Genomic DNA, 12,958 nt, shown 5'->3' with positions numbered 1-12,958 from the left:
ATGTGGCAAGCAGAATGAGTTTGGACTCGGTAACATGGACACTCCATCACCCCCATTTTACAGGGGAGGCAACTGAGGCTCAGAGGTTAGGCAATCTGCTGAACTTCAGAGAGCTGATGGGCGGTGGGCCTAGGATGCAAGCCCAGGGGAGTCCAAGGCCTGTGCTTCAAGCCGCCGCCTGCCCTGAGTACTGGGACGCACCCCCACGTCAAGAGGGAGAAGGTTCGTGCAGGGGAACACAGCACAGAAGGGACAGGACTCGGATCTGGGAGAGGAGGCGGTCGCTGACACAGGTCAGGAGGACGACTCCGCCGGCAGAGCCGTATCTGAGGCATTACCTGTGCTTTGGAGTAATCTTGCAGCAGCAGTTTAGCGGCCTCCGGCTTCAGTTCCCCTTTGAAAATAGCGCTTTTCATCTGGGTGAAAAAGATGCTGTGCAGCCCATTTCTCTGGAAAGTGGCCAGCTGCCGGTGCGCCTTGGCCAGGTCCTCCTCCTGCTGCAGAGCCAGCGACGTCCTCAGGTGCTCCTGCTCCAGCCCGTGCAGGCTCCGCAGGAGGCCGCTGCACTCGGCGGCGGACTGCGGGAGCAGAGGTGGCACGTGGGAGGTGACATGCCGCCCAGGCACGCACAGGCACGTGCGTGCAGCATGCAAGCACATGTACACATACCTGCACCACCACACACACATGCACACATGCACACACATGCAGTGCATAGAAATGCACAAAGCAACAAACAGTGCACACACGTGCACACAGATACAGGCACACATGCACATCCAGCAACATACACACAGTGCACACGTACACACAAGCACGTCTGTGCACACTCACATGGAACACATACCTGTGTAGTACACACGTGCGCACAAACCCACACAATGTCCCAAGGAGGCCATGATGAAGCAGCTAAATTCTGGGAGCTGCTGTTGTAACCCATCCTCCCTATTAACATTTTTCAGAACAATCTCAAAGAAGGAAATTCACAGAGGTGGAAATTTTCAAATCAAACTGCCTGAAAATATCTCTCAAAATGGAACATCAGTGGACTGCTGTGCTGTCAGGCTCTCCCGCTTACTTCCACCACCTTGCCTTCTTAACTTGGTCGGAGAGAACAACGCCAGTAATCAGACCCGAGCGGAGATCATTTGTGTAAAAAGGGAGGCAAAGAGGGGTTAGGAAAGGCTACTGGGGTGCCTGCACCTTATACTGTCCAGCGGGCGGGGAGGAGGGAAGAGACATACTGTCACTGAGTCCTACTGTATCCACACTCCCTGAACTCAAGACCCCTGTTACAGGAGAGTGTCAGTAACTCTGTGACAGGGAAGAGCACATGTGACTCTGTATTAGATCTGCTCCTTTGGCTCTAACTCTGTGCTCTGTTGCCTGTGCTCGGTCATGCTGGTTCTGCACCTTTTGTAAAAAAGAACGTTGCCTACAGCCTGAAAGACACAGGAGAGCCCTTTCTCAAGCTGACCTTTAAGGTTGTAACAGTTTTCCATTCATATAGAGATAAAAATTTGCCCAAGAAAGAAGGACATTTGTCTTGTTGGAGGTTTACAGGGACACCATGACCTGACCTACCCGGACAGCTGCAAGAACAAAGGATTCCAAGACCAAGAAGTTTGCAACAACAGAGCACACCTCCTCCCTTTAATACAAAAGGACCCTGAATTCTGACCTGGGGAAGATGGTTCTCTAAGACATTAGTCTGCCACCTTCTCAGTCTGCTGTTTTTCAGAATAAAGTCATTATTCCTTGCCCCAACGCCTTGTCTCCCAATTTACTGACCTGTGGTACAGTGAGCAGAACAAATTTGGACTCAGTAATGAAAGTAGAAAGGATTCATATTCTGACTGTTTTATGTCACGGGTTTCTTTAAAGATTACAGTAAACGATGAAGCATAGTAAAAGCTGGACAGAACAGGACCGACACCACCGAGCGCTGGTCTAAGGACTAGACAAGTATTAACAGCCCTTTAAGACAGACATCATTATTAGCCCCAATTTAAGGATGGGGAAACCGAGACCCAAAGAGACTGAGCAATGCACTTTCTGGAAGAACAGAGTGAGGATCCAAACCCAAGCCACCTGCCATTAGTCTACAGTCATCACGACCTCCCAAGGGCCTCTTAATGGAGAAACATCTTGAAAACTGTACGGGATTATATAGGTGTTTACATGGGAACACATTTCACCTCTATAATAGTTACTGGAATCCCTAAACTTTACTTTAAAAACTGATACTGTTCATTTAGCTTTTTTTAAAAAAACGAATTCTCAGTGGAATACTACGGCCAAAACCCTTCCATGCATTTTATTTAAAGATGACTGACATAAATGTGTGGATAAGCACAGAGTGATCGAAAGTTATGTCAGATGGAATGGTGTGCACAGCCTGGAAAGGAAAGAGCTCAGTTCACTTCCGCAGTTCAGATGCTATTTTTGGAAGCACATTGGCTCAAATAAGCAGACTTGTCTTTGAACAGGGTGGCCTGTCAGTTCCAGGACGGTGGTGCCCTCCCACGCACAGAGCGGGCGCAGACACTCTGTGCTGTCAGCCCTTTTCCACGCCCCCAACAACCAGTGTAAATAATGAGCAAAAACTTAAAACACTACACTGCCCCAGGAAGTCTTGGTAACCAAGGCTCTGCCCAGGTGGAGCCCACCAGGATTCTGATGCACTGTTGTGTGGGGGTGGCTGTGATGCTCAGTGGTTAGAGTGGGCTGTTTGGGTGTGGGTCGTGGTCCGCCTACGTGTCCTCAGGCAGGTGACCTTCTCCACATCTGCTTCCTCACCTGTAAACTTGGGGTCCTATCAGTTCCCGCTTCACTGAGTTGGTGTAAATATTTGAAGAGAAGGTCCTGGTGACATGCTTAGAGCAATGCCCCACCCACAGTGAACGCTAAGTAAGTGTGAGGGCGTTTAATGAAATCAGAAAGTGCTTATATTGTGAGGGTAAGTGCAAACAACCATGACATAGTTTTATAAACTGCATAAACCTTACTCTGTCGAAAAAATATGTATGTATAAAGCAAAAGGTTTATGCTTTACATACACAAATACCTGCGAATCCAAGGACATGAGCTGGGGGCACCTTAGCATGGCTGGCTCAGACACACAGTAGGAACTCAATAAACAGGACAAACGAATATTTGTCTGCCGCTGAGTACTGAGGGGCTGGGTTTCCATTTTTTCCCTGGGTTTTTCTTTTCATGCTTTGGAGCAAGAGGCAGCAAACTTTTCAGTAAAGGGCCAGGTAAGTATTTTTTAGCCTTTACAGGACACATCAGATCTCTGTCACATATTCTTTTTTGTTTGTTTTATTTTTTACATTCCTTTAAAGATGTAAAAATTGTTCCCAACTCAAGGGCCAGACAAAAACAGGCCGGGCCGGACTGGGCTCATGGATCCTAGTTTGATGACCTCCGCTTTGGAGTGCTTCCCAAGTCTCCCTCATTGAACTTGTATTTTTTTTACCAGAGAGAAAACGTAACAAATTTAGGGAATCAAAGGGGGAAAGAGAGACAGAGTGAGGTTGTTTGAGGGCTGAATCGCTCAACAGTGTGTGCCATACATTCTTCTTAAGTGCCCGGCTCAAGGAGACATGGTGTGACCAGTCTAGTCATGGATGGAGATCAGAGGGCGGGGTCAGCCAGGGGCAGGGCGGTGGGCTGGCTCGTTCCCTGCAAAAGACACAGCCAACATCCCAACCCCAGAACCTGTGACTGTGACTTTATTTAGGAGAAGGGTTTTGCAGATGTAATGAAGGGTCTCATGAGATCATCCTGGGTTATTTGGGTGAGTCCTAATCAAAAGACACATGTCCTTATAGAAACAGAAGAGGAGGTGAGAGGGTCGTGGGGCCACGTGAAGACCAGGGCCAAGACCGGAGTGATGAAGGCACAAGCTGAGGAATGGCTGGAGCCCCCAGAAGCTGGAAGAGGCAAGGAAGGGTTCTCCCCGAGAGGCCTCAGAGGGGGCATGCCAGGCTGACAGCTTGATTTTGGATTCCTGGCCTCCAGAACTGGGTGAGAAGAAACTGTTGTTTGAAGCCACCCAGTCTGTGGTCGTTTGTCACAGCAGCTGCAGGAAGTTGATACAGGAGCCAAACAGAAAAAGTCACATCCCAAAATGAGATGTGTGTTTAGGTAGGGGGTGCCCAGGTGCAAGGGAGCAGACGGGGGTGAGACAGTGTGGGTCCCACCTCTCTGCTTTACCGCCCAGCCCGCGGTCTGGCCAAAGGCGACCACCTTAGAGCCAGGAGCTGTCACTCCGGGAGCTCTCCACTCACTTCCAGGGGAATCCAGTCTGGGGATGGAAGTTAGGAGTTCAGAAGCTTGTTCCTAAGCAGGTGTTAAACCTCCCTAGGATGACAGGTTTTCAGAACAAGATATGTGGGCACACAGATTGAACAAGCCATCCCTTTCATGGAGGAAGGTGGAAATCAGGGTGGATTTGGTGCACTTGGCAAAAAAACTGGCACGATTCAAGACAACAACTGACACTCTCTTAGAAAAAGGGAAGTTGATCTCTGATCAAGAGGCCAGCCCTGGGAAGGCTGAGGGGTCAGAACCCCCAGAACCGGCACCGTGCACGAGAACTTTCTGCAGCCCAGGCCCTGGGGCTCCTACATCACTCCTCCAAGCCACCCGAGAGGAGGACGCCCTCAGCCTTGACTCACAGACTTCAGAGGCTATTTGAGGCCTTGAGGAGCAGAGCTGGAATGTACTAGATGTGAGTCCAAAGCCCGTGCTGGAGAGACTGTGACCTAGCTCAGTTCAGTCCAGATGGACACACATGGACGCTGACATCACATGACACACGCACGCTGACATCACATGACACACGCACGCTGACATCACATGACATGCTCTCACGGATGTGTTCCTCCATGAAGGAAGCCTTTCGATGCTCCCTGTGACCTCCCACCGCACTGTGAACATACCTCTATTATAACATGGTTGAATGACGCCACATTTGTTATATGTGAGGATCCTTCACTAGACTATGAACTTCTTGAATGCAAGAACCATGTCTCATTTTTCTCTGTACTTTCACTGCCTAGACAGTAAGTGATCAGTAAATGCTTCCTAAATAAATTCTGGATGGATAGATGGATGTGTAGATGGACAGGTACCTGGAAGAGTAGTAGGTTGATGGATGGATGAATGTGTAGATAGACAGGTGGATAGAAGGGTGGTAGGTGGATGGCTGGATAGGTTGAAGGTTGGTTGGATGGATGGATGCGTGGATAGGTGGTGGGTGAATAAATGGATGGATGGATGAATAGATGAACAGACAGATGTAAGGGTGGTAGATAAGGGTGGTGGATGGACAGATGAGTGGATGGAGGAATGGGTGGGCAGATGGGTGGATGGATGGATGGATGGATAAACGATGAATCCCCAAGAGGAAAGAGAAGCAAGTGAAGACCTTCCTTCCAAAGCTGCCTTACCCTCTCACTAACACGTTTCAGCACCTCTTCTGCTTCCTCCATTGCCGCCATCTCCCTCTGGTACTGGCTTTCTGTCTTCTTTCTCATTTCCAGATCACACTCAGCTGTCAAGGCCACCATCTTCCGATCATACTCCTCCTGGATTTCTTTCTCCAGCAACAGGAACTGCTTTTTGAAAACAGCACCCATCCTCCTCTCCACTTGAGGGGAGAGGTGACCACGGCTGGTCAGATTTTTCAGTAGAAGGGCAATGATATCTTTGCTGATTTGGGTTCGATAAGCTTCTAGATCTGCATCAGCTCGATTCAGGGTTGCAATTTCCAACCTGGGAAGCACAAAGATCAAGAGAATTCCATTACATCAAATCACAGCAGAAACCAAAGTTCCCTTAGCGCTCTGAGGTGTTAAGTTACTTGTAGGTAAGGTCTTTCTTTGTTCCTTTCTCCTCTTTTTCTTCCTTTTCTCTCTCTCTTCTGCTCCAACCACTCACTGAAGGATAGTGACAAAATTAGCAGAATCGTAGTCAATTTGCAGGGTACCATGATAGAAACCACAAGGAATATAATTAATATAAGACATGGTCTTTGTCGACCAGCAACAAGTCAACAAGAAGAAGAAAATGAGGAGAAAGATGGATAGAATACTATTTTTGGAGGACTTGAAAATGAAGTTTATTTTACTTTTTTCCAATTAAAAATTAAGTTACAGATCTGCCAACTAAATGCAGTGTAGCATCCTGGGTGAGATCCTGGAACAGAAAAAGGACATTTGGTAAAAACGAGGGAAATATGAATAGAGTATGGGCTTTAGTTAATAATAATGCATCATTGTTGGTTCATTAGTTGTAATGAATGTACTTGGTAATGGAAGATATTAATGGTAGGCGGAACTGGGTACCGGGTATGTGGGAACTCCCAGTACTACCTTCTCAATATTTCTGTAGATCTAAAACTGCTCTAAAAGTGAATTCTACTCAAGAAATCTGTGTGAGACATGTCACAGGGTCACAGATTCTAACACTTGATTGTGGTGGTGGCTGCACAACTGTATGTACTTACACGTACACACGGACATCAGGCTGTACGCTTAATGTGGGTGACTTCCATGGTACGTTAGTTATACCTCTACAAAACTATTAAAAGACGTATAGGACAAAATTAATTTACATTCATGACAGAAACTCTGGAAAATAAAGAAACACAGAAAAAGAGTTCTTTCACTACAGGCCTACCACTCAGTCAGAGCCAATGAAGGCACTTCGTTGTCTTTCTTCCAGTCTCGTTCTCTACACATATTTTTTCCATAGATATACATTGTTTACACAGATGCATGTACAATTTTGTCCTTTTTTTTGGTTCACATTGTAACAGGCGTCTTCCAGGGGATTTATAAACTGTAAAAGGAGGGGAGGGTAGAGCTCGGTGGTAGAGCACATGCTTAGCATGTATGAGGTCCTGAGCTCAGTCCCCAGTACCTCTCTTAAAAAAATAAATAAATAAACCTAATTACCCCCCTAAAAAAAAGTCCAAAAGAAAAATGAAAAAAAAAGTTTAATAAACTATTAAAATCTTTTAAAAATTAAAAAAAAAAACTGCAAAAGTTTCCTTTATCACGCAGAGAGCCATGGTTCAGCTCACCATAATGCCAGTGGTGCACGTCCGGCTTACTTGAAAAACCCCAAATCTAACATATCTTGAAGTAAACATCTTTGTAAAGAGTTTCTGATATCCACAGTGATTTCCTGGCTCAAATGTAAGCGACATTTTTAAGCCTCTGAGAACATCCTGCCAAACTGTTTTCCAGAAAAGTTCCCCAGCAATGCAGTCGGGTCCTTAGTTCACCCCTCCCTTCACAGTGTTTAAACATCTTTGATAATTTCAGAGGAGAAAATGGCATCTGACATTTAAAAATATAAGGGTCCTGAGATACTTTTATCACGGACATTTGCAAGCATTTAAAAGTAGACAGACTAGTAGGACTCCCAATGTAATCATTACTCAGCTTCGAAAACTGTCAATATTTACCAGTCTCGTTACAGTTTGAGCATTTTACTGCAAATCCCAGGTTTTTCATTTCACCTTTAATTTCCTCAGTATGCATCACTAACTGTTAAGGAGATGTGTGTACACACACACATATATACACACACACAAGTCCACGCATACATACGCACAAGTGCACATGTATATCTACATATGTCTATATGTATATCAGTTTTACCCAACCTTGATGTCATTATCACATGATACATCATTTTATCCTATCATATTTAAAATGTTAACAATAATTCCAAAAATTAATCTCAGTCATCCAAACTACCTCAAGAGTCCCAAAATGATTTTTACAATTGAAAGCTTAATTCGAGAAGCAAATAAAATCCCACAATGTTGATTAAGTTCACTTTCTTCTAGATCATTCTACCCTTCCATTTTTCCTTCCATGCCATTGACCTGTTGGGAAAACAAGGCCAGTTCATCCTGCAGAATGTCCCGCGTTCTGGATTTGGCTGATTGCTTCCAAGGGACCTCACTGTTCCTCCATCTTCTATATTTCCCATAAACTACTAGTTAGATCTAAGGTCTTGACTAGAGTTAGATTCGATTTGTTTTGGAAATGCACCATAAGTGGTACCATGTGCCTCCTGGGGGATTGTACTCTGGGTAAATACAAGATGGATCATAAGTTCAACAGTGCCATCATCATCTCTACACTATAAAATCTCCTACCAACCTTCACCTAAGGGTTTTAATATACACTGTAATTGTTACCTAGATCCACAATATCATTAGGGTTTGAAAAATCACACTTTCTCTCATTTCATCTGCATTTTTTGAAGCTGGAATTCTTCAAAAAGAACTTTCTCTCTTTAACAGTGCAGTTACTCTAACATAAAGCTCAGAGATAAGAGAAGTTTGATTCTTTGCTAATTAAAGAGTTGGTGTCATCGCAACCTCCAACGGTAACAAATGACTTTGGGTCTGTTTGTTTACTGGCCTATTTGCTTGTTGTGTTTTGGTATGCAAACAGAAGGTTCATAAAACTTTTCCTGACTCCCTGAGAATCTGAGCTTTGGTTAACTTTTACTGGAAAATCTTCGAAGGGCAAGAACATCAAGTGTGTTACTAGGCAACACAGCTTATGGTAAAAATGACGCCTGGATGGTAAATTACATCTGGATGGGAGGGCCTGTAAAGGAACCATAAATCCCTCACAAGGAAGGTACTTCAAACTTCCCTGAGTGCAGTGGTTCTGAACCTGCGCATGTCCCTTCGGGCGATGCTGGAGGCTGTGCCTGTGACGTCAGCCCCTGCCGGGTAGGAAGATTCTAAGCCAGGAAGGCTCCCGCACCGGCCTGATGTGGACTGCATCTCCTTGCACCAGAGCTGTGTGAACTGGGGGTAAGACACCTCCTGGACAGCTGTAGGTCGGGTGTGACCTGAGGCAAGGGCAACCACAGAAGAAAGTCTAAAAAAGCGCACTGCGTTCCCACCCTCAACCCTTTCGCACAGATGGGGTCCAGTGTGGCCTGTGGGACTGTTAAGAGTCCAAATGTTGCACTGAGCCTAGGAAGCCCCCCTGCCTCTGCAGAGAATCTCTCTCAAGTTGCGGCTTTTTAATATAGTTGTTGGGTTTCAATCAGTTGCAGCCATTATTCTTTTTAATGCCCAAATTTTACCATCTGAGCTCAACACGGCCCCTGTGGCCTTAGATACAACCAAATTAGTCTAGTTTTAAACAGCTCATCCATTTCATTCTTTCATTTCCTCAACAAATTCTTACTGAACATGGCAGGTGCAGAGAGCTTTCTGCAGGTTACAAAGCAAGAAAGACGCACAAGAGATGCCTCAAGGTGGCATGTGCCTGGTTCAGTACCCAAGGACCCAACCAAACGATGGTCCACAGGCTCAGAAAAAAGGACTTCTCTACTGAGACAGACAAAACAGATTCCACACCTTTAATGAAGCTTTTAGTGGTAGGCAGAATAATTCACATCAGAATCCACAGAAACCGTGACTCTGTTAGGGTACGTGGCCAAGGAGGAACAAGGCTGCAGATGGGAGTTCAGGCAGCTAAGCAGCCCGCCCTACAGCAGCGATTAATAACAAGGTCTTTAAAGTGCAAGAGGGAGGCAGGAGAGGAGTGAGAATCCGAGGGAGATGCGACAAAGGAGGCGGGACAGGAGTGATGGATCATCAGCTTTGAAGATGGAGTAAGGGACCACGAGCCAGGGAATGTGGGCAGCCTCAGGGGTCTGGAAAAGCCAGGAAATGGGTTCTCCCCATAGCTGACATCTTGACTTTTCGTTGGCCTCTGACCTCTGGAATGGTAAGGTAATACAATTTGTGTTGTTTTAAGCCACCAAGTTTGTGGTCATTTGTCACAGCTGAATACAAAACTCATACACCCTTCCTGGCCACTCTAGTCTTCATTCATTCATTAACTTGCATAAGAAAACATGTGGCTGACTGTTGGGTAAACTGCAAGTGTTTCACTGGGTACATGAGGATTGAAATGAACAGGAGGAAGTTTCTGTAAGTTCTGGGCTGTCAAACCATTTCCCAGCTTAAGGGCTGTCAGGAAAGGATTTGGTCGTCCCCCCACCCCACCCACCCTGCCACCACATAGAAGCAGGCCATCCTCTCAGGCAGTCATTCAGGGTTAGAAGGGAGAAGAAGCAGAAAAGGCACGGCGTGGAACCTGGCTTTTGCTGGTTCTAGATCACAGTGTTTCCTTATCTTTCCTATTCTCTCTCCCCTCAAACTGGCTGCAGTGCCTGGGAACACAAGCTCCTACGTACTTTCTGTTTTAATAGTATTAATGTTAATTGTCATGGATAAAACTGCCAGAAGCGGCAACCAATAAAAACTGTAAGGGTGTTCCAAAGCCACAAAAGCAAGGAAAATGTCCCTTTAAACCAATTAAAATACCATGCAGTTAATGAAGCCATCATCTGTTAATTTCCCAAATGGCCACAGAAGAACAAAATGCATATTAAGAAGGCAGAGTCTGCATACAGGATTGCATCCACTGGTGAAATTCTCATTGCCCCTATGGCATTTTTAATTATTTAGACAACAATGAAATACATATATTTTCCCACCTCCCAGCCCTCCAAACAGTCCCTAAAGCCTCTATGAGACAGAGACATTCTGAGCTGCACTCGGATTCTTCAGCTTCTTCACTATTTCAACACGTTTGCAAGATTCAAACACTGCTTTCCTAGGGAACATTTCACTTTTTTTCCGGTCACAGGAATGTCATCTTCTCACTGCACTTTATTTATTTACTTAATTTTTTAAATGGAGGGGCTGGGGACTGAACTCAGGCCCTCGTGCCTGCTAAGCACGTGCTCTACCGCTGAGCTGTGCCCTCCCCCCAAATATCGTCGCTGCACTTTAGAGAGGACTGTATCTGCTTAGGCCGGTTTGGCTGCAGATACCTCCTGTACAAGCCACAGCCCTCTTGCCATTGTGTGACTTCACACAGGAGTCAGAGCAAGGCTGGCCCAGAGGAAGCACTTCACAGACGTGAGCCATGAACATTTATTAGTAGGCCTGCCCAGCACAACATCTTTCTAAAAGAAACTGCACAGTTTAAATTATCCAAGAATGGATTAATAATTTGATTAGCAACCGATGATAAAAAAGAGAGCGAAAAAAAAAAAGAGAGAGTGAGAGAAAGACATGTCTTTTCCTTTATTCATTTCATATAAAAATTAATCATGTTCTCACCACATGGCAAGCAAGGTGTCAGAATGAAATTAGGAGAGGACTGGATACACAAGGCAGTAAGTGTTCCCCTGAATGTGAAGGAGGACGCGCTAACATGGAGGGTAATTAATCCGAAGGGAAACGCGGTGGCCACGGACACTTTACATTATAACCCGACATCTTCAAGTCAGCTGCTGTAAGCGTAACAGACCCACACAAGCCAAGCGAACATTAGTGACACCGAAACTCTTCCTCATGGGAGCCCATTTCCACGGACTCTTACTGCAGCAAGGTTCCATGCGGGGCTATAGATCGCATTTATAGCCAGTCAATTTGAGGGCCTCGACCATGGGAATCTAGAGGAACATACCTCCTTAGTATCTCCACTGTCAAAATCAAGTTAAATCAGAGTTAAATATATATACACATACATATGAAACATCCAGGTGAAATTATGATCGGCCTTGAGTTTTCTGGCATAAACTCAAATAGACTGTCAGATACAAGGTCAGCAGTCTGCATCTTTGTCTGACATTTTTCCTCTTAAAAGTCTCTTTGCTTAGGAGTCAGACGGGGCCCTCTCTCTCCAGGCTTCAGCTGCTCCTGAGCACAGATGCTGACGGAGGCTCGTTAACCCCTCCTGCCCTGGCCTTTCCGTATCACTGCCCACTCCCCACCCCACTCAGACCCCAATGGGACAGTCAGCTCCGGAATAGACCAAAAAGAGAAGGGAGAGTTCCTCTCCCCACTTCAGATCCTCCCTGAACTTTCTTCCCAATTCCCTTTTAAGCACACGCTAACAGCCATTTCCCAAGAAGACAGTGTTTCGTGACATCTGAAGGCGCGATGAGCCTGGAGCCACACCAACTGAACGTCCAATCTCAGCTTCCCCCAGCCAAGCCTTGGGTGACTCAGGCGAGTTTTTTGATGTCTCTGAGCCTAGTTTCCCAATTGGTTAATGAGAATATTATCACTCATGTCAAATGAAGGTCACTGAGAGGATTCACAGCAGTGACTTTTATGCACAGCCTTTGTTTTAATAGCTTTATATACATCAAGCCATGTAATTACCATGATGATTTCATAAGGTAGGTGAAGAAACCGAGACCCAGAAAAATGAAAGTACCTTGTTGAAAGTCACGTAGCTATTAGGTGGCAGAAGTGGGATTTGAAGCCATGACATGTGGCTTCAGGGCCATTGCTCTACACTCTGTCCCACTGTCTCACACTAACACACACAGAAGAGATGCCCCAAAAATATTACACTCCACACTGCTGTTGCCGTGGTTGTGGCCATCATGGTCATCCTTGGTGTTATTCTTTGCAGCAAAGAAAAGAAAATGCAAAGGAAACATTAACATGTGGATAGATGAATGGCTAGATAAAGAGATGGATTAGAGATGGATTACATTTAAAACTCTTACTTGAAAAGATAGATTTTGCTCCATCTGGAGATTAGATGAAGGTAATAGGAAAGAAACTATAAGATGGAATATTTAAAGATGACTTCAGAAATGAGATAAACCTTGGATGGCAGCTAAGTCATCTTTCCACCCAGTGCTCAGGTTTCCTCAATATCTTTCCTGCCCGGAGAGGGGGGCGTCCAGCCTCAACTCTGCACACCCACGGTGATGGGGGGGCTACCTGATTCTCTGGCAGGGTCTCCACTGAGGGGGAAGCGGGTGAGCTCTGACAGTCTGACTGTCTGAAAAGCCTTCTTCATAATCAGCTAAAAGCCACCTTCCTAAAATTCCCATCATTGTCCCAAGTTCCACCACCTTCTTCGTG

General features: G+C 45.6%; 1 protein-coding gene across 8 annotated transcripts in view; it reads right to left on the bottom strand.

The window, feature by feature from the left end:
* The window catches only part of EVC2 (EvC ciliary complex subunit 2), a 122,425-nt gene that overhangs the window by 53,677 nt on the left and 55,790 nt on the right, over positions 1-12,958 (bottom strand). For 7 of the 8 annotated variants that reach the window (XM_032493802.1, XM_032493801.1, XM_032493773.1 and 4 more), the window contains exons 10-11: positions 5,460-5,784; positions 339-578 (exon numbers count right to left, since the gene is read on the bottom strand). In XM_032493802.1, the coding sequence (XP_032349693.1) occupies positions 339-578; positions 5,460-5,784 (565 nt within the window). The remainder of the gene's footprint in view (positions 1-338; positions 579-5,459; positions 5,785-12,958) is intronic. The other variant, XM_032493800.1, reaches the window with a different exon arrangement.

The sequence above is a fragment of the Camelus ferus genome, chromosome 2, assembly GCF_009834535.1.
Source record: "Camelus ferus isolate YT-003-E chromosome 2, BCGSAC_Cfer_1.0, whole genome shotgun sequence".
Lineage (NCBI taxonomy): Eukaryota > Metazoa > Chordata > Mammalia > Artiodactyla > Camelidae > Camelus > Camelus ferus.
Note: the sequence above shows the minus strand (reverse complement) of the source record. Positions and strands in the feature narration are given on the sequence as shown.